The 21,518-nt window shown below is 42.2% G+C and overlaps 1 protein-coding gene across 1 annotated transcript in view; it reads right to left on the bottom strand.

The window, feature by feature from the left end:
* The window catches only part of GALNT4 (polypeptide N-acetylgalactosaminyltransferase 4), a 297,723-nt gene that overhangs the window by 34,764 nt on the left and 241,441 nt on the right, over nt 1–21,518 (bottom strand). The window contains exon 7 of the mRNA XM_063922806.1: nt 1,566–1,742. Within this exon, the coding sequence (XP_063778876.1) occupies nt 1,566–1,742 (177 nt within the window). The remainder of the gene's footprint in view (nt 1–1,565; nt 1,743–21,518) is intronic.

Raw genomic sequence — 21,518 nt, 5'->3', positions numbered from 1 at the left:
ATAATATTATTATTACAACTAACACAGCAGAATATATTCCTATATATATGGAAGCATTAATCTGACAAATCTGTTTTGCCAAATTTCTTCTTTTAACAATTTAACTGACTAATATTCTTTTTTGTTTTTATTTAATGAGTTTGGTTAAGAACATCTATTTAAAACTTATCCAAGGTAAGAGACATACTGTATATAAACCTTAATTTATTTTTAGATAATTTTCTATTATGACATTTTTGGAAAAACCTTACTATCATATTGACTCAATTAAGAAAAAAAAAAAAAAAAACGCAGAACACAAGATAACCTAATAGCACCAGTTATTACTGTAGATTTGATATAATTATTAAAAGGGATCTGGAAATCTTAATTAACACTATTTTTTTTCTTTTTTGGCGTTTTGCGGACCTAGTATCATACTCTGGGTTTGTGTGATCACTGATTGCACAATAAAATGTTTCAGATAAAAATGTTTTTAACATTCTTTTGCGTCTGCAACTGTAACAAAATGTATCTTTCTCCAACTCTTCTCACATCACAGTCCTGTTAGCAAACAGCAGCAGGTGTGTGAGGGCTTTCCTATTGGAACCAGTGCCATCACTGTTGCTGGGGAAGACATTGTAGCGCAAAGTTATGACTATCTGCGCATGAGTAGAGGGGAAGCGACTGGAGTGAAGCACAGAAGCTGATACATGGTTCTATAAAAAGAAATATTATATAAAATAAAGTCCAGAGTAAAAAAGGGAAAGGACAGTGAATGTGTTACTTATTGTGAAAGAAAATAAACATGATTTTAAGGGTCCTTCTTGCACAGTAAAGCAAAGAACTCCAGTATTTGAGAAAGGGTTTATGGCTTAGTAAAGCCAAGAATGTATTGTAGCATTTTCACAATAATTTAGCCACTCACTATAATGCTACTACAGGCTTTTATAGCAAATATTTTAAATTCTGCACTGTAAACAGGATGGCAGTTTTAGCCAATAGTATGAACTGGTTACCCACCTTCCTTAAGCCTTTAATACAATAGGGCTTCAAAAACACGATGGGTATCTGTGACCGGAAGTCAGGATACCGCCGGACACAATACAGACGGTGGGATCCCGGATGAGTACAATGAAGGCCCTTGTGGGCTCGGTGGTTCTATTCGCACTCAATGGGTGTCGTGGACACCCATGAGATGAAATAGTCCCTGTTGGTCGGCATGCCGACCGGCGGGATTTTCAGATGTTGGGATCCCTGACCGCTGGTCACAAACGTATCCCTCAGAAACTGGTAGTTTAAAGTGGCAGTAGTCTACATTTGAAATGTAAGCTTTAAATTGAACCTCTCATGACACTGCCACAGATGCCATGCAAGGGAAATTATAGTCTACTAAAACACTTAGCACAGAATAAAGAGAAGACGTTGGCCTGTAGGGCTGGGCTGGTGCTACCTTTAATAAATTACCCACTCAAACATAAGAGAAAACTTGAAAAGATATGTGCAAAAGATATAGGAATAAACTGGTGATGTGTTAATCCCCAGTAATACGTTTATTTAGAGGCTATACAATGGTTTTCCAATACCTTTCTGGCAGGTGGGTTCCTATTGTAAAAATGTTCCTTATAGTTATCCATCCACACTTCAGCAGCACGTGCAGTGTTCTGCAGAAAATTTGGCCTGGCATAAGGGGCCTTCTTCGGAAAAACATGTCCAACATGAGAACATGGGTGAATCTCAAGAGTCCCGCCACACTGCCACACCTGTAATGGTTAGCAAAAAGAAATAGATAAAATATGTTATTTAAGGAAACCAATGGTTCCAATATTTATCACAGCAGGTATACAGCTATCCATGGAACATGTTTTGAAATTGTTTCCTAGAACGTTTTGTCCCAGACAATATCCCGTCTTTCTACATTACAATGCTTTTTACTGAATGCACATTTTGTAACAAATAGGTTTAAGAAGAAAAAGAGGTTGTTAAAAGAAGAAATCTGCAATTGAGACACTGGTATAGTAAGCATAATGTTATGATGATTCAGAGCATACACAAGGATATATATTTCGTTTTGAGATCAATATTAAAACAGAACATGCCAGTAAAAATGGCACTTATAGTGAAGAAGATACATGCCTTGTTTGTCCTTTCATACACAGTAAAATAAAGTACTCCAATATCTAAGAGAATCTATATAGTAACATAGTATCTAAGGTTGAAAAAAGACAATTGTCCATCGAGTTCAGTCTATTTGAGGATTAATTGGTCTAAAATTTTGACTGATGCTGATGTCAGCTGTACGTTTTATTCCTCTTTTTATAGTAACTATAGTGCGTGACTATGCACCATAACCCTGGATATCCTTATCCATTAGGAATTTATCTAACCCATTCTTAAAGGTGTTGACTGAGTCCGCCATTACAACTCCCTCAGGCAGGGAATTCCAAACGCGTATTGTCCTTACGCCGTATTGTGCGGAATCTCCTCTCCTCTAAATTGAGCGAGTGTCCACGAGTCCTGTGTTGATCTAACCAAAAACAGTTCCCGCGCAAGCTCTGTGTATTGTCCCCTTATATATTTGTAGATGTTGATCATGTCCCCTTAGTCTCCTCTTTTCCAGTGTAAACATGCCTAGTCTTGCAAGCCTTTCCTTGCATTCCAGCGTCTCCATGCCCTTAATTAGTTTGGTCGCCCGCCTCTGAACCTTTTCTAGCTCCAGGATATCCTTTTTGTAGTATTGTGCCCAGAATTGTACACAGTATTCAATGTGTGGCCTCACTAGTGATTTATATAACGGGAGTATAACACCCTCGTCCCTTGCATCAATTCCCTGTTTTATGCATGCTAATATCTTATTAGCCTTCTTTGCTGCAATCCTACTTTGGGTACTGCTGCTTAGTTTGCTATCTATGAGAACACCTAAGTCCTTTTCCAGTACAGTATCCCCTAATTTTATCCCATTCAGTATGTAGGTGTTATTTTTGTTCTTGCTACCACAGTGCATTACCTTACACTTGTCTGTATTGAAGCGCATTCTCCATTTGGCTGCCCATGCTTCTAATTTAACTAAGTCGTTCTGAAGAGACTCAGCATCCTCCTCCATATTTATAGCCTTACACAATTTGGTATCATCTGCAAAAATTGACACCATGCTCTCTTGACCTTCTGTTAGGTCGTTAATGAAAATGTTGAACAATAGCGGTCCTAATACCGAGCCTTGTGACACACCACTTAACACTTCAGTCCAATTTGAAAAATATCCATTGACCACAACGCGCCGCTACCTATTATCTAACCAATTTTTGACCCAAGTGCATATTGTGCTTCCTAGCGCTATTTCTTGTAGCTTGTAGATAAGTTGCATGTGTGGTACTGTGTCGAAAGCTTTGGCAAAGTCTAAAAAGATTACATCCACCTCTTTACCCTGATCGAGGTTTGCACTTACTGTTTCATAAAAGCCAAGTAAGTTGGTTTGACAGGATCTGTCCTTCACAAATCCATGTTGATTGCTTTTAATGACTTTACTGGCTTCAAGGAACTTCTGAATACTATCCCTTAGAATACCTTCCAGTACTTTCCACACTATAGATGTAAGACTAACTGGCCTATAATTACCCGGTTCAGCTTTATTTCCCTTTTTGAATATAGGCACTACTTCCACTATACGCCAGTCTTTGGGAACCATACCTGATATAACTGAATCCTTAAAGATCAAAAATAGCGATTTTTCAAGTTCAGAGTGAAGCTCCATTAGAACCCTTGGGTGAATTCCATCGGGACCCGGTGACTTATTAATCTTTAAATGTTTTAATCGGTCACAGACTACCTCCTCACTTAAATAAGTACCTATCAGTGGGATATTCTCATTATTGAGATTGTGTGTTAGTCTCTGAATTGGGTCCTCTCTAGTAAATACTGTTGAAAAAAACACATTTAGTGTGTCCGCTATGTCATTATAATTTTTGATTAAGACTCCCAACTTGTCTTTTAAAGGGCCTATACCTCCTTCTTTAATCTATTGCTATTAATGTATTTAAATAATTTTTTGGGATTCGCTTTGCTTTCCTTTGCTACTAGTTTTTCAGTTTCTACTTTAGCCACTCTTATTTCTTTTTTGCATATCTTGTTACAGTCCTTATAGTGCTGGAATGATTCTGCATTCCCGTCAGATTTGTATTTTTTAAATGCTCGCCTTTTCTTGCCCATAAGTTCCTTTATCTTTTTATTAAGCCACATCGGTTTATGATTTTTATTCCTTTTTTTGCTGCTCGTAGGAATAAATTTGAGAGTATTTTTAGCTAGCAGTGATTGTAATACATCCCATTTCTCCGTAGTATTTTTCCCTAGGAACAAACCTTCCCATTCAATATCCCTCAAAGTTTCCCTCATCATTTCAAAGTTGGCTTTGCTAAAGTTTAGAGTCCTAGTTGAGCCAGTATAGGACTGTTTATAAAAACTTATATTGAATGTGACCATATTGTGGTTGTTGTTTCCTATGGGCTTAGCATAGCATAGCAGCATAGTACTTGAGGTTGAATAGAGGCAAATTGCCCATCGTGTTCAACCTGTTTTAAGTTGTGATTCTACATACTTGCTAAATAATGTTTTATGACTAGTTAGCTACTATAACTCATGTTACCCCCGGATTAACCACGTTGATATTTTAAGTATTATAACCTTGGATAGCTTTTTCATTCAGAAATGTATCCATTCCTTTTTTAAATCCAATTACAGAGTCCACCATTACCAACTTCCCTGGCAGGGAATTCCACATCCTGATTGCCCTAACAGTGAAGAACCCTTTCCTCCATTGCGTTCGGAACTTTCTCTCCTCCATTCGCGAGTGCCCACGTGTCCTAAACTGTGTTCTTTTAATAAATAATTCCTCTGATAACTCTTTGTGATGTCCCTTTACATATTTGAAGATATTAATAATATCTCCTCTTAGGCGCCTCTTTTCTAGTGTATACATATTCAGCCTAGTAGTCTTTCCTTATAGTCCAGTCCTTCTAGGCCTTTAATCAATTTAGTAGCTCGCCTTTGAACACTTTCGAGTTCACTGATGTCTTTTTTATACAATGGTGCCCAAAACTGAACACAATTTTCCAGGTGCGGACGTACCAATGCCTTATACAGCGGCATGATTACATCCGAGTCCCTTGTCTCAATTCCCCTTTTTATGCACGCTAGCACCTTACTTGCCTTCTTTACTGCGTTTTGACATTGTGTACAGTTATTAAGCCTATTATCAATGAATACCCCCAAATCTTTTTCCAACTCCCCTACTATAAAGGGGGGTACACACGGAGAGATCCGTGCTTAAAATCTAAGCAATCTTGCTAGATTGCTTAGATTTTAAGCACGGATCTGCCGTGTGTATGCCCTCCAGCGATAGCGATGCGCGGCCCCGCGCATCGCTATCGCCGATGCTAGATTGAGCTGCATGCAGGCTCAATCTAGCGGGTCGCTCACTTCACCGTTGTGTGAAGTGAGCGGCCCCCCGTCGGCTTTCCCCCTCGCTCAGCACATCGCGCTGTGCTGAGCGGGGTGAGAGATGTGTGCTGAGCGGTCTGTGTTAAGATCGCTCAGCACACATCTCTCCCGTGAGTACCCCCCTTAATACCTGATACCAATTCCCCATTGTCTGTTAATACCAGGTCTAAGATTGCATTGTACCTGGTAGGTTCCTCAATTAGTTGAACTAAGTAGTTATCATTAAGTGTGTTTAAAAACATATTACCCCTAGCAGTGTCACTTGAATCGTTTTTCCAGTTTATCTCTGGATAGATAAAATCTCCCATCACTACTATGTCACCTACTCCTGCTGCTCTTTCAATTTGCTTCAGCAACAATTCCTCATCAGATACATTAATACCAGGCGGCCTGTAGCATACAACCAATATTGACTTTTTTATTCCTTTTTCCCCGCATGCAATTTCTACCCATAACGTCTCAACAGTGTCTACAGTCCCCTCCTGCATAAATTTACGTACAACCATTTTTTAAAACCGGATATACGGGAAGACACACCCCTCCACCCCTTTTATTTAGTCTGTCTCTCCTAAACAGCATATAGCCCTCTAGATTGACTGTCCAATCATGAGATTCGTCACACCAAGTTTTAGTAATGCCTATATCATCATACTGTTTGCTTGCTGCAAGTATTTCTAGTTCGCCCTTTTTACCAGTAAGGCTTCTAGCGTTCATATACATACAACTAAGATAAGTATTTCCCCTTGCATTAGGGACATCATTCACCTTATGTAGCAATGATGACCCGTAATCATTATTAGTTAGTTCTTTGGTAAAACCTCTTTTAGTACCCATGTTAATACCCTTGCCGGCTGCTCTTACCCTCCCCCCAACTTCTCCCCCATTTTGTTTACTACCGCCATCCCCACTATTCTCACTGCACGACCCGTAGTTTCTAGGTAAACCCTCCCCCCAGGCTCCTAAGTTATTGCTTGATCCCTACAGATTGTAAATAGGGCCCTCTTACAGATATGTCCTCATGCATCTTGCCTCAATACGTCACGCAGCAGGAGATGCCTGGCGTGTGTGAGCGGACAGGTTCTGTGCAACTGTTAGCGTTGTGCGTCTTATTCGCACAACTATGCACATAAGACGTACAGACACTCTGCTGATTTAAATGATATGCAGCATGCCTATCTACAGAAGATAGGCATGCCATTTTAATGAAAGCGGTTTGTGTGTCCTGTTCACATTGTTTTGCGAATAAGATGCATTTCAATTGAAAAAGTTGCAGGAAAAAAAAAAGGCACTCTGCGCTACCAAGTCACTCCATGCCAATAGAAGAACTGTTTAACATGCGGGGAGGATAGATGTTGGTGGACACATTTGTATCTGTTTGCTGTCTATTAACCAGCCTTGTTTTAGTACTGTTTTGTTCCAAATTGTAAATCTCAAAGGAATATGCTAGTACTATATAGGTAATTATTAATAATATTAAACAAAAACATAGACTAACAATTTCATGATAATTTGGACAACAGGGTAATGTTCAATTTGGGATACTACAGATCTCAATTAATAGTTTGTTTTGAGGAACCTGAGAATACACAGGGTGGTATACATAATCTCACAAGCATTCCAAGTCTAGAAAGAACATAACATAAGTGATTACACAATGTTTAGTTTGCCCCTTCTTTGATGAACAGCCCATATTCCCCAACCAGAAGCTCTCTGTGGCGAGTGAGGAATGGAGAATCTCCAATTTATAGCAGTACTGGAACATGCAGATTATTTTTGTCTCTTGCGACTTATTTTCTCCCACATAAACAGTGGTCATATAGCAGTATTATAGTGTTTGGTTCTGAAAAAGTCTATTACTTTGTCAGTTTCAGATGTGGTCGTTAATACAATCGTAGCTACCATGTGAAAATATGCTAATGTTGTAGCTGCCTTGAAATGTACTGTATTGATTACAAGTCCGAAGCAGATGTCACAGATCCTTTGATAACCCTATGGTTACGCAGAATTTCTGTGGTAACGGAGATGCTGGGACCATGTTTTCTGCATATGGGATTGCAAATATAGGCAGATACACACCCCGAAAATGGTCACAAATTGCCCGTGTTTTTGCTGCCACTCCCAGATACCTCCCACAAGTCAGTCAGTCATTCACGAACAAATCCTCACTGCATGCACAGTTGCATTTGATCGCAATTCAATTGCCACGTGTGCACACTGTGACTAAGACATAAGCACAGTTGGGTGATAATCAGTCAACTGCATAAATGTAGTAACCATAGGGTGGCCAAATCTGGGCAGTTTTTTCAATCCCGGGTTTCAGGATTGAAAAACGATCAATCCCGGGATTCCTGGGTGTGGGTTGGTGCTTTAAAAATATTCAACAAACCATCCCACCCCAGCCCCCACAATATTTTTCAATCCTCTAGACGGGAGGGTGGGTGGTCGGGCGGACCGGTTTGCGAAGGGTTGTGGGCATTAAGGTGATCTGTGGGTGTGGGAGGTCCGGCCAGTGGCCCAGTGTGACCTCTGACATCACATCACACTGTGCACAGCCAAAGGCAGAGGGAGCCGGGCAGCATCTGAGTCATCTGCTGAAGATGCTCAGCTCTGCCCTGTATTGAAAAAAGGCATTTGGTGGCTCATCCCAAAATCCTGGGATTGAAAGCTTCAATCCCGGGATTCAATCACAGCCAATTTTAGGCCAAAATCCGTAAGTGACCACATCTGAATAAGGCCCAATAAGTGGAAATGTTTTTTGAATGTAAGACCACTAGAACCCATTCTAAACACGTTGGGAAAGAAAATATTAAAACTTACATTTTATTGATATTCCTTAACAAATAATACATGCCAAGCATTGTCTATTTGGCTAGTGAAATATTTATAAAAAAACCCACACACCAACAACAACATACTTAGACATGCTAATTTAGTTAGAAAAATGTGGTTAAAAGTAGTAATAATAAGAATTTACTTACCGATAATTCTATTTCTCATAGTCCGTAGTGGATGCTGGGGACTCCGTCAGGACCATGGGGAATAGCGGCTCCGCAGGAGACAGGGCACATCTAAAGAAAGCTTTTAGGATCACATGGTGTGTACTGGCTCCTCCCCCTATGACCCTCCTCCAAGCCTCAGTTAGGTACTGTGCCCGGACGAGCGTACACAATAAGGAAGGATCTTGAATCCCGGGTAAGACTCATACCAGCCACACCAATCACACTGTACAACTTGTGATCTGAACCCAGTTAACAGTATGATAACAAACGAAGTAGCCTCTGAAAAGATGGCTCACAACAATAATAATAACCCGATTTTTGTAACAATAACTATGTACAAGTATTGCAGACAATCCGCACTTGGGATGGGCGCCCAGCATCCACTACGGACTATGAGAAATAGAATTATCGGTAAGTAAATTCTTATTTTCTCTAACGTCCTAGTGGATGCTGGGGACTCCGTCAGGACCATGGGGATTATACCAAAGCTCCCAAACGGGCGGGAGAGTGCGGATGACTCTGCAGCACCGAATGAGAGAACTCCAGGTCCTCCTTAGCCAGAGTATCAAATTTGTAAAATTTTACAAACGTGTTCTCCCCTGACCACGTAGCTGCTCGGCAAAGTTGTAATGCCGAGACCCCTCGGGCAGCCGCCCAAGATGAGCCCACCTTCCTTGTGGAGTGGGCCTTTACAGATTTAGGCTGTGGCAGGCCTGCCACAGAATGTGCAAGTTGGATTGTGCTACAGATCCAACGCGCAATCGTCTGCTTAGACGCAGGAGCACCCATCTTGTTGGGTGCATACAATATAAACAACGAGTCAGATTTTCTGACTCCAGCTGTCCTTGAAATATATATTTTTAATGCTCTGACAACGTCCAGTAACTTGGAGTCCTCCAAGTCCCTAGTAGCCGCAGGCACCACAATAGGCTGGTTCAAGTGAAAAGCCGAAACCACCTTAGGGAGAAAATGAGGACGTGTCCGCAGTTCTGCCCTGTCCGAATGGAAAATCAGATATGGGCTTTTGTACGATAAAGCCGCCAACTCTGAAACTCTCCTGGCTGAAGCCAGGGCCAGTAGCATGGTTACTTTCCATGTAAGATACTTCAAATCTACAGATTTGAGAGGCTCAAACCAATGAGATTTGAGAAAATCCAAAACTACGTTTAGATCCCACGGTGCCACTGGGGGCACAATCGGGGGCTGTATATGTAGTACACCCTTGACAAAAGTTTGTACTTCAGGCACTGAAGCCAATTCCTTCTGGAAGAAGATTGATAAGGCCGAAATTTGAACTTTAATAGACCCCAATTTGAGGCCCATAGACAATCCTGCCTGCAGGAAATGTAAGAATCGACCCAATTGAAATTCTTCCGTTGGGGCCTTCTTGGCTTCACACCACGCAACATATTTTCTCCAAATGCGGTGATAATGTTGTGCGGTCACTTCCTTCCTAGCCTTAATCAAGGTAGGAATAACTTCCTCTGGAATGCCCTTTTCTTTTAGAATCCGGCGTTCAACCGCCATGCCGTCAAACGCAGTCGCGGTAAGTCTTGGAACATACAAGGTCCCTGCTGAAGCAGATCCCTTCTTAGAGGTAGAGGCCACGGATCCTCCGTGAGCATCTCTTGAAGTTCCGGATACCAAGTTCTTCTTGGCCAATCCGGAGCCACTAGTATTGTTCTTACTCCCCTTTTCCGAATAATTCTCAGTACCTTTGGTATGAGAGGCAGAGGAGGAAACACATACACTGACTGGTACACCAATGGTGTTACCAGAGCGTCCACAGCTATTGCCTGAGGGTCTCTTGACCTGGCGCAATATCTGTCCAGTTTTTTGTTGAGGCGAGACGCCATCATATCCACCTTTGGTTTTTCCCAACGGTTCACAATCATGTGGAAAACTTCCAGATGAAGTCCCCACTCTCCCGGGTGAAGGTCGTGTCTGCTGAGGAAGTCTGCTTCCCAGTTGTCCACTCCCGGGATGAACACTGCTGACAGTGCTATGACATGATTTTTCGCCCAGCGAAGAATCCTTGCAGCTTCTGTCATTGCTCTTCTGCTTCTCGTGCCGCCTTGTCTGTTTACGTGGGCGACTGCCGTGATGTTGTCCGACTGGATCAACACCGGCTGACCCTGAAGCAGCGGTTTTGCCAAGCTTAGAGCATTGTATATCGCTCTTAGCTCCAGTATATTTATGTGAAGAGACGTCTCCAGGTCTGACCATACACCCTGGAAGTTTCTTCCCTGTGTGACTGCTCCCCAGCCCCGTAGGCTGGCATCCGTAGTCACCAGGACCCAGTCCTGTATGCCGAACCTGCGGCCCTCTAACAGATGGGCACTCTGCAACCACCACAGGAGAGACAACCTTGTTCTTGGTGACAGTGTTATCCGCTGATGCATGTGCAGATGCGATCCGGACCATTTGTCCAGCAGATCCCACTGAAATGTTCGTGCATGGAATCTGCCGAATGGAATTGCTTCGTAAGAAGCCACCATCTTTCCCAGGACTCTTGTGCATTGATGTACTGACACAGTTCCTGGTTTTAGGAGGTTCCTGACCAGTTCGGATAACTCCCTTGCTTTCTCCTCCGGGAGAAACACCTTTTTCTGAACCGTGTCCAGAATCATTCCCAGGAACAGCAGACGTGTTGTCGGGGTCAATTGAGATTTTGGAAGATTCAGAATCCACCCGTGTTGCTGAAGCACTACTTGGGTTAGTGCTACACCGACTTCCAGCTGTTCTCTGGACTTTGCCCTTATCAGGAGATCGTCCAAGTAAGGGATAATTAATACGCCTTTTCTTCGTAGAAGAACCATCATTTCGGTCATTACCTTGGTAAAGACCCGAGGGGCCGTGGACAAACCAAACGGCAGCGTTTGAAACTGATAATGACAGTCTTGTATCACGAACCTGAGATACCCTTGGTGTGAGGGGTAAATTGGGACATGCAGATAAGCATCTTTTATGTCCAGGGACACCATGAAGTCCCCTTCTTCCAGATTCGCTATCACTGCTCTGAGTGACTCCATCTTGAACTTGAATTTCTGTATGTACAGGTTCAAGGATTTCAGATTTAGAATAGGTCTTACCGAACCGTCCGGCTTCGGTACCACAAATAGCGTGGAATAATACCTTTCCCTGTTGTAGGAGGGGTACCTTGACTATCACCTGCTGAGAATACAGCTTGTGAATGGCTTCCAATACCGTCGTCCTTTCTGAGGGAGACGTTGGTAAAGCAGACTTTAGGAACCGGCGAGGTGGAGACCTTTCGAACTCCAACATGTAACCCTGAGATACTATCTGCAGGATCCACGGGTCCACCTGTGAGCGAGCCCACTGATTGCTGAAAATCTTTAGTCGACCCCCCACCGCTCCTGAGTCCGCTTGTAAAGCCCCAGCGTCATGCTGATGGCTTTGTAGAACCCGGGGCGGGCTTCTGGTCCTGGGCAGGGGCTGCTTGCTGCCCTCTCTTACCCTTTCCTCTGCCTCGCGGCAGATAAGACTGTCCTTTTGCTCGCTTGTTTTTATAGGAGCGAAAGGACTGCGGCTGAAAAGACGGTGTCTTTTTCTGTTGGGAGGGGGTCTGAGGTAAAAAAGTGGATTTGCCGGCAGTTGCCGTGGCCACCAGATCCGATAGACCGACCCCAAATAATTCCTCTCCTTTATATGGCAACACTTCCATATGCCTTTTGGAATCCGCATCACCTGACCACTGTCGCGTCCATAAACTTCTTCTGGCAGATATGGACATCGCACTTACTCTTGATGCTAGAGTACAAATATCCCTCTGAGCATCTCGCATATAAAGAAACGCATCCTTTAATTGCTCTAGAGTCAATAAAATACTGTCCCTATCCAGGGTATCAATATTTTCAGTCAGGGAATCCAACCACACTACCCCAGCACTGCACATCCAGGCTGAGGCTATTGCCGGTCGCAGTATAACACCAGTATGAGTGTATATACTTTTCAGGTTAGTTTCCAGCCTCCTATCCGCTGGATCCTTGAGGGCGGCCGTATCAGGAGACGGCAACGCCACTTGCTTTGATAAACGTGTGAGCGCCTTATCCACCCTAGGGGGTGTTTCCCAGCGCGTTCTAACCTCTGGTGGGAAAGGGTATAATGCCAATAACTTCTTAGAAATTAGCAGTTTTCTATCTGGGTTAACCCACGCTTCATCACACACGTCATTCAATTCCTCTGATTCTGGAAAAGCTACAGGTAGTTTTTTCACCCCCCACATAATACCCCTTTTTGAGGTACCAGCAGTATCAGAGATCTGCAAAGCCTCCTTCATTGCCGTGATCATATAACGTGTGGCCCTGTTGGAAAATACGTTTGTTTCTTCACCGTCGACACTAGATTCATCTGTGTCAGTACCCGTGTCGACTGACTGAGGTAAGGGACGTTTTACAGCCCCTGACGGTGTCTGAGACGCCTGAGCCGGTACTGACTGGTTTTCCGGCCGTCTCATTTCGTCTACTGACTTTTGTAATGTACTAACATTATCACGTAATTCCATAACTAAAGCCATCCATTCCGGTGTCGACTCCCTAGGGGGTGACATCACCATTACCGGCAATTGCTCTGCCTCCACACCAACATCGTCCTCATACATGTCGACACACACGTACCGACACACAGCAGCCACACAGGGAATGCTCTAATCGAAGACAGGACCCCCTTAGCCCTTTGGGGAGACAGAGGGAGAGTTTGCCAGCACACACCAAAAGCGCTATAAATGTATATAAACAACCCTAAAAGGTGTTGTTTTTGTTATAAGCGCTTTTAATATATAAATATCGCCAATTTATGCCCCCCTTCTCTTTGTTACCCTGTTTCTGTAGTGCAGTGCAGGTGAGAGTCCTGGGAGCCTTCCTCACAGCGGAGCTGAGCAGGAAAATGGCGCTGAGTGCTGAGGAGAATAAGCTCCGCCCCTTTTCCGGCGGGCTTTTCTCCCGGGTTTTGAGAAATCTGGCCTGGGTTAAATACATACATATAGCCTTAATGGCTATATGTGATGTATTCTTTGCCACTAAAGGTATTTAATATTGCTGCCCAGGGCGCCCCCAGCAGCGCCCTGCACCCTCCGTGACTGGTCAGTGAGAAGTGTGTAGCAACAATGGCGCACAGCTGCCGTGCTGTGCGCTACCTTCATGAAGACTGAAGAGTCTTCTGCCGCCTGTTTCCGGACCTCCGATCTTCAGCATCTGTAAGGGGGGTCGGCGGCGCGGCTCCGGGACGAACCCCAGGATGACCTGTGTTCCGACTCCCTCTGAAGCTATGTCCAGTAGCCTAAGACTCCAATCCATCCTGCACGCAGGTGAGTTGAAAATCTCTCCCCTAAGTCCCTCGATGCAGTGAGCCTGTTGCCAGCAGGACTCACTGAGATTTAAAACCTAAAAAAACTTTTTCTAAGCAGCTCTTTAAGAGAGCCACCTAGATTGCACCCTGCTCGGACGGGCACAAAAACCTAACTGAGGCTTGGAGGAGGGTCATGGGGGGAGGAGCCAGTACACACCATGTGATCCTAAAAGCTTTCTTTAGATGTGCCCTGTCTCCTGCGGAGCCGCTATTCCCCATGGTCCTGACGGAGTCCCCAGCATCCACTAGGACGTTAGAGAAATCAACATTATTACATATATTAGTGGTATAGGAGAACAGAAACTATAAAGTAGTTTACAACGTAGTCATTTGTAACTCTTTTCTGTTATGTTCCTCCCGTGTACCCAATTTCTAATTAGAATATTCACAGTCCAATGTAAATGTTTCACAGTATGTAATATGTTTATAGTATCAGATATATTAAATATGTTTTCATTTTGTAATTTATACTCAGAAATAGGATTGTATATTCTGCGGTGAGCAGAGTGAAGTTTGTTTACCACAAGCATTAACTTTTTCCAATGTTAAACATATACATTTAGTAAACCTATTTGAAGGTTAATTTATGTGGACCTCTGTCAAGGGGTCTTATACCCCACTGTTCAGTTTGGGACTCATCTTTACTTCATGTGTTCCCTATTACTCTGTGTTACACATTATGTTCTAGCAATCCAGACACATTATTGTCTATAATTTCTACTGCAATAAAATCAGTGTGAGCTACTAGATAGACGTCTTTGCTCTTCCTTCTAACACACATGTATCTAATTATATATGCACTATGATTAAAATTCCCCAAAGGAGCAAGGTATTTCCCAATTATCATTTTATGGTATGTGTGCAATTATTCTAATCATTGTAACATTTGATTTAGGTATTAAATATTATGACTGGGATGTAATGGGAGCCAATATCGGCAAAATGCCCGTTGTTTGCGTGTTAAAACAAAAAACAAGTACAGTACGTGGAATATTTGGAAATTATACACAGAATATAGGCATGTCACATATCATTGGATTCAGCTGGAACTGCTTCTGCGACTTAGTACAACTGCCAATACACATTTTCAGGGGTTAAATGTGCAAAAACATGAACATTGCGTCTGTTTAGCCCGACTGCAGCAAAGATGTAGGAAGGTACATTTTATACATTTATGTGTAAAAGGACTTTATATTCAGCCATTACGACAAATGTACTTACTAAATCATGTTTTAAATATGTGCAACAAAACACAATTCCCTTATTGTACCCCCTAAATAGTGTATCTACCTAAGCATACAATGACAACACATTAGGGGTAAAAATAAATTTGACTTTCAAATTAACGTTTGTTTTTGGAAAAACACAATTTTTGAAAGGATACTTTACTCAGTTTTGAAAAAATGGACACAAATGTCAACATCATATACAATTGTTAGAAAGAAAACAAAGAAATATTACTAGGAATAGGAAGCACCTTGATGTCCCCCACCCCTGCAGGCACTACGCCTTGCGGGAGAGACTGGTGAGCCACTCTGTGTTCCAGAGTGGAAGGAGCTGGCCGTTGTTGAGGTTGGCCCTTTATGGCCTGCTCTTTGGGCCGCAAACATCTGGGTTTGCTCCCGGATGGCATTAGTGTACTCCCACGGTTGCCTGCAGTTGAACCCAGGCCACCTCTGTCTGCTCCTGTGTGGCCTGGGTCAATTCCTGCAGGCGGATATTGATCTGCAAGGCCATCCGGGTATGGGTGCCCTGTGCCACTGACAGTTTTATTCATATGCCACATTTACCACCTAATGTAGGTCCAGCTGGCTGGTCTGGCGTTCCATAAATGCCATGTGGCGTTCAAGCAATTGGTGGAGGAAGATGGCAATCTCCTCCACATTGGGAATGTTGGGCTGTGGCCTGGCCGGTGGTGGTTGCAACTGCTGTGGCGGTGTCACATTGGGCGTATGCTCCACGGGAGTGAGGATGAAGGTGGTGTCGTCATCCTCCTCCTCATCTTCCATTTAATAAGTAACCAGCCCTGGAAGTGGCAGACCCAGAGCAGCTGGTGATGGGGGAAGCAGCGGTGCAGGGAGCACATGAGAAGGTCCTGAAAAGTAATCAAAAAGATTACAAAAATACACTTGTAATGGGAACTAAAAACAACATACACTAATCTGAAACACCTACCAATGCACATGCTTAAAAACCATGTTAGCTGACTGAATTACAGTACTTTAACTTTACAATGTATACATGGATTGTGAAATCTCTTTTCAGGGGTCCCTGTTTAACAAAAACACAACTTCACATATCAGTTTAAGGTAGGACCATTATGTGGTTGTGCCCACCTTGATTAATGTCATGATTGCAAGCCTTAATATCCCACAATTGTATTTTAAAGAAGGGTAAGTGGGTATACACTTTCCTTACATATAGCCGCAGAACTGTATAATGAGTGTAATGTGTGTAAAGTGTGTGTAAAGTGTGTTTTTAAAAGACACTTATCAGCCTCCTCTTTGTCTCTTGCCGCCGCCTCTTTGGTGGAGCTCTATGCGGACGTACAGCAGCTGTAGAGGGAAAAAAAATCTTTCATCAAGTGTGAAAGGTGTTCCTATGATAAACAACTGTTTATGTTAACTTACCAAGACAAAGTGGGAACACTGGGCGGTCCGTGTCCACTATATGCATTCCTGGGAGGACCTCTGGAGGGACGATTTGCTTGAACTCCCCGAAGACCATGTAGTGGACTTGTGGGGCTCGTCCTCCTCCTGTCCCAAGACTCTGGCGGCACTACTCAGCCATCTTGCCCTTCAGGACCCTCTTGATGTCGCCATATCTCATCACATTTTTCAGGTCCTGACAGCAGGAGCTGACCACATTGACTGCGTCCTGGATAGACCTCCACATGACCTTCTTCCGGGGCGGGTCCTGTATGCCTGTTCACCCAGAAGGCATGGGTACACCTGCACTATGGCATGGACTAGAGAGTTCTCCTCAAACTAATACCTTGCACTGTGCACAGCCCTGGTCCTGCCATGTGCTAATGTCCCAGCCTCTTCATCCTCCTCCTCCCCCACAGCAGTCTCCTGTACCTCCTCCTCCTCTCCTGCCTCTATGTCAGACACAGACTGCTGCTGCTGGAACATGGCCTCCTCCTCCTCTTTCTAACCACTTGCCTGGAAGCCATGCTTACTCAGAAAATGCCAAACATTGCTATCTCCTCACCCTTAAACCATCTGCTCTTCTGCAAAACACCTACAAACTTTCAAAGGACAAAATGGAGGGTGTGGGGTTAATAGAGGGTGTGTGATGCTTCAGTCAAGCAACTTCTGTGGACCAAAGGGTAACTTTCTCTCACACTGTGGACCTTATATACTAAAAAATGCATTCCGGTAGGTCAGAAAATGATGCACATACATTTAAGACGCATTTCGATTGGTCTGTAAGTATCGGACGTTTTCTAGTCTGTCTACCGCGACACCTCAGATCAGAGACGCTAAAGATGGGAAATTTACGCACGCCATTACCTTGCCTGAGTTCCGGTAAATAGACGCACATTTGTAATGTCCGATGCGGTGCAATACTTTTCTGGCCAGCATTATCGGCTCCCATTACATCCCGGGCCTATAACTGCACAAGTTCTATTGTATCCTCACTCTTAATAATTAAACTTTAATCCCACATTATACAAATTGTAATGGCGTTGCAGGTTTATAAACTGGTCAGTAGTATTTGACTGCAGATTTTGTACCAATAACAAAAGCATCCTTCTTCTATACTGAATATTTCTTGTTGTTACCAGTATCAGGCCGCATGTATTATAAGCAGTACATTCATACACATTTTAAAGATACATCACCTAATGCTTTCTGTTGTCAAGGGTGTAAAGTCTAATATCGAGACAATAGAAGTTACTTTGAAATATTCATAGTTAGTTATATACAGTATACCTAGGATATTTTATGTAAAATAACTGTGTACCTTTAGATACATTGATAACTGAAACAAGTATGAGCTATCAGACATTGCACTTGTTGTGTTCAGGTCTAACTGTGATCATGCCAGTCCATTAACTGTGTGGCACAGGAGCAGGCATTAGGTTTAAGAATAACCAACTCAATCTCTCCTATTGTTCATAATGTTCACTTGTGGACCCAAACTTAGGTAATAATACATATTCCCTAGTAGCAATTATAGTCTGTACATTGGACAGAACTATTACAATATGTGTTATAAAAACAGTGTGTCGCTCTGATTAATATAGAACACATTCAGCTCTATATTTGTGCATTCAATATATTAATCACTGTAAATTCAACAGATCGTTCACTAACCCTCCCAGGATAGCCTGCATTCTAGACCACATTTTAGACTGTTCATATTAATGCTTACACATTTTGTGTTGCATAGCATCTTCCAACAAAACAGAGTATCCTTGCATAGGAAAAATAAATGAAATTAAAGTTAATAATTACTTTATTTTCTTTCTTTTTTAATTTGAGAATGAGATTATTTTTTTCATAAGAGGGAACACTTGGGAAGTTCTGCTATAGCTGCCTTAGGGCATGGATGCTTCTATCCTGTGATGTTATACATACCAGTAGATACATTTTGTAATTAATTATTATCTTTTCAGTTGTTCTCTAAAGAAGAATACGCAGTATGGTTGGTGTAGTGGTTAGCATTTCTACTGCACAGTACTGAGGCCATTAGTTAAATACTCGGTCATGAATATTATGTGTTTAGTTTGTATGTTTTCCCCATGTTTGGGTGGGTTTCCTCCCACACTACAAAAACATACAGCTAGGTTAACTGGGTGCTGACAAATTACAGCTGGTGTCTACGTGAGCCCCACTGGGATAAAAACTAAAGTGAAATGTCTCTGTAAAGCACTGCACAATGTGTGTGCGCTATATAAATAATGGTTAATAAATATAACAAAAGTGGACCTGCTACTTTGTAATAGTAAAATACAATTGTGCCCTATAGTACAGCATTTTCCAGAATTTATTACTTAATTCATTACTTAAAATAGCAAATTATATTTACCGATAATTTTGTTTCTTCGAGATACTTCATGGCAGCTATTACTCTTGGATTGCATCATATTCCCCTAGTTCTAGAGAGAAAGTTTTTTCATACTTCAGGGACCACCCACTTAGGGTATATAGAGTTACTCCTCCCCTTCCTCCGCAGTCTTTTGAGTGTCTCCTCATATTTGGTTCCTGTGAAAAAACACACTAAAAAGGGAGGGTATATTATAGGCTGCCATGAAGTATCTCGAAGAAACAAAATTATCAGTAAATATAATTTGCTATTTTCTTCAACACTACTTCATGGCAGCCATTACTCTGGGATATACCAAAGCATAATAATATAGGGAGGGTAACAAATAGTCCAACAGACAGGAATTCATGCTTAATGGCCCAATTTTATTCATTAATCGCAATGCCCCTATAAGGACATCCAGCCAAATCCAGAGCATAGTGACTAAAGAAAGTGTGAACAGACGGCCAGGTGGCTACTGTACATGTCTTTCGATGATACCAAAGCAACCTTAACCCAGGTAGTAACAACAACACTGGTTGAGTGTGCCTTCAGATTTTCTGGAACTTTGTGACCACTTTCCTCATACACAAAAATAATTTCCTTGATCCACCTGGCAATAGTGGGTGCACCACCTTTCTTCATGCCTAGACGTAAAACAAATACTTTGTTTTCCAAAAGTTTTTCACTATTATCGAAATAGACAAAAAGTGTTTGAAATAAGTTCAGCATATGCAGCTTTTCTTCCTTCTCACTTTTAAATTGTGGGAAAGATGAGGGAAAAATAAATAAATAAATAAAAAATATCCTGGTTTAATGAAACGCTGACACTATCTTTGGTAAAGAAGCTGTACTTGTTCTTAGAACATCTTTATAGAAACATAGAATTTGACGGCAGATGAGAACCACTTGGCCCATCTAGTCTGCCCTTTTTATTTTCCATTATTATCCTTAGGTAATCCCAACCCAACCTTAGTTCTTTGTAAGGATATTTATATTCCTATCCCAAGCATGTTTAAATTGCTCTACAGTCTCAGCCTCTACCACCTCTGATGGGAGATATCCATCTGGCAAGATATTAAGTTAGGGCCTTTCTGCCCATAACACTTGTAATTCACTGGCCCTTCTGGCTGAAGTTCAGTATCAGATTCAGATCCCATAGGGCTAGGACTGATTTGACTTGAGGCCATATTCTTTTCCAAAATATATTTTATTGAGGTATAGGTACAAACCAAAATGGATAGTATAGATAACAGGTACAGAGCCCGATATATAGGACTAAAAACACATAAGTAAAGAGATACAGGAGGGCAACTGCATAGTCTCAAACATACCTCACATTTTCCATTTTCAAACATATATCACATTTACTAGAAAGGTGACCAGGACATAACTAGTAAAAGTAGTACAAAAAGAGGTAGAAATATACTTCTACAAAATCGTAACAGGTCTAAAATAATACTAAAACTGTAGTTATATTAAGGCATCCTACAACATGGAGGACGCGCAACATATATTAAAAACACACAAAACAAAAAGAAGGTAAATACAACAAAAACATTGTCCGCCAAGGCCAGGGGGTCATCGACCCATCCATGGAGAGAACATCTGAGCAAAGAAAAGAGAAAGATGCAAGTACTGGAGGTCTAAGAGAAATTGGAGGGGGAATAGAGTAAGATGGGGGAGGAAGGGAAGAAAAGGGGAGAAGGTGCGGAAAGTAGGGAGAGGGCATCCGTAGTACAGAGTTACGGCAGAAAAATGGGGGGTCTATGATCTAGAAGTTGATGACAGTACCATGTGGTGTAATGGAAGCTTTGTTGAATGGCAAGTTTGGTGGATGTGAGCAGTGTATGTATGAACTTCCGCCAGCATTGGAACAATGCGGGGGTTAGAGTCTCTTTATCAAGAGATGTCTCCAACCAATCCATGGTAGAGAGAAAGAGCAGTCTAGAGGTAGCCATGAGTAGGGAAGGGGGAGTAACGTGTATCCACTGTTGAAGAATAGCTTTCCTCCCCACAGCTGATAAGAGTGTCACTAGTTTTTTGCCAGGAGAGGGAATGTTTGGCTGATCAAGGAGGTATCCAAAGAGGGCCCAAGAGGCGGTACATTGGAAATGCCATATTCTTTTCATAGCTTGACAGAAACCTTTGACAAATTTGTCTTCAGACAGCTTCCTATCCAGCAACATGTTCAAGGCTGCTATCTGTACCTTAACGGTTAATACAGTCAGACCCTTCTCAACGCATCATATAGAAACTGTAATATTTGGGGTGTTTCAACTCTCATGATATCAAATTCAGATTCGGCCCATGAAATAAAGGTATTCCAGATCCTATAATAAATTAGAGGATACCTTCTTTCTTGCTTGCATAAGAAACTAAACTTGTTCAGACAATTCTTTCCTTCTAATAGTTCACGTTCAATTTCCATAACATCAAATAAAAATTTTTCAAGTTTACATAGAATAATGGCCCGTGGTATAATAGACCTGGTGTGAGTGGTAACATCCATGGAATCTCTGCTACCATACTCACCACTGTGAACAATTCTCTTCTTGTTGTTCATCCTCAGTAGTGGCTTCTTCGCAGCAATTCGACCATGAAGGCCTGATTCAAGCAGTCTCCTCTGAACAGCTGATGTTGAGA

This window comes from Pseudophryne corroboree, chromosome 5 (genome assembly GCF_028390025.1).
Source record: "Pseudophryne corroboree isolate aPseCor3 chromosome 5, aPseCor3.hap2, whole genome shotgun sequence".
Taxonomy (NCBI): domain Eukaryota; kingdom Metazoa; phylum Chordata; class Amphibia; order Anura; family Myobatrachidae; genus Pseudophryne; species Pseudophryne corroboree.
The sequence above is the reverse complement of the archived record's forward strand: the minus strand, read 5'-3'. Positions and strand labels throughout refer to the sequence as shown.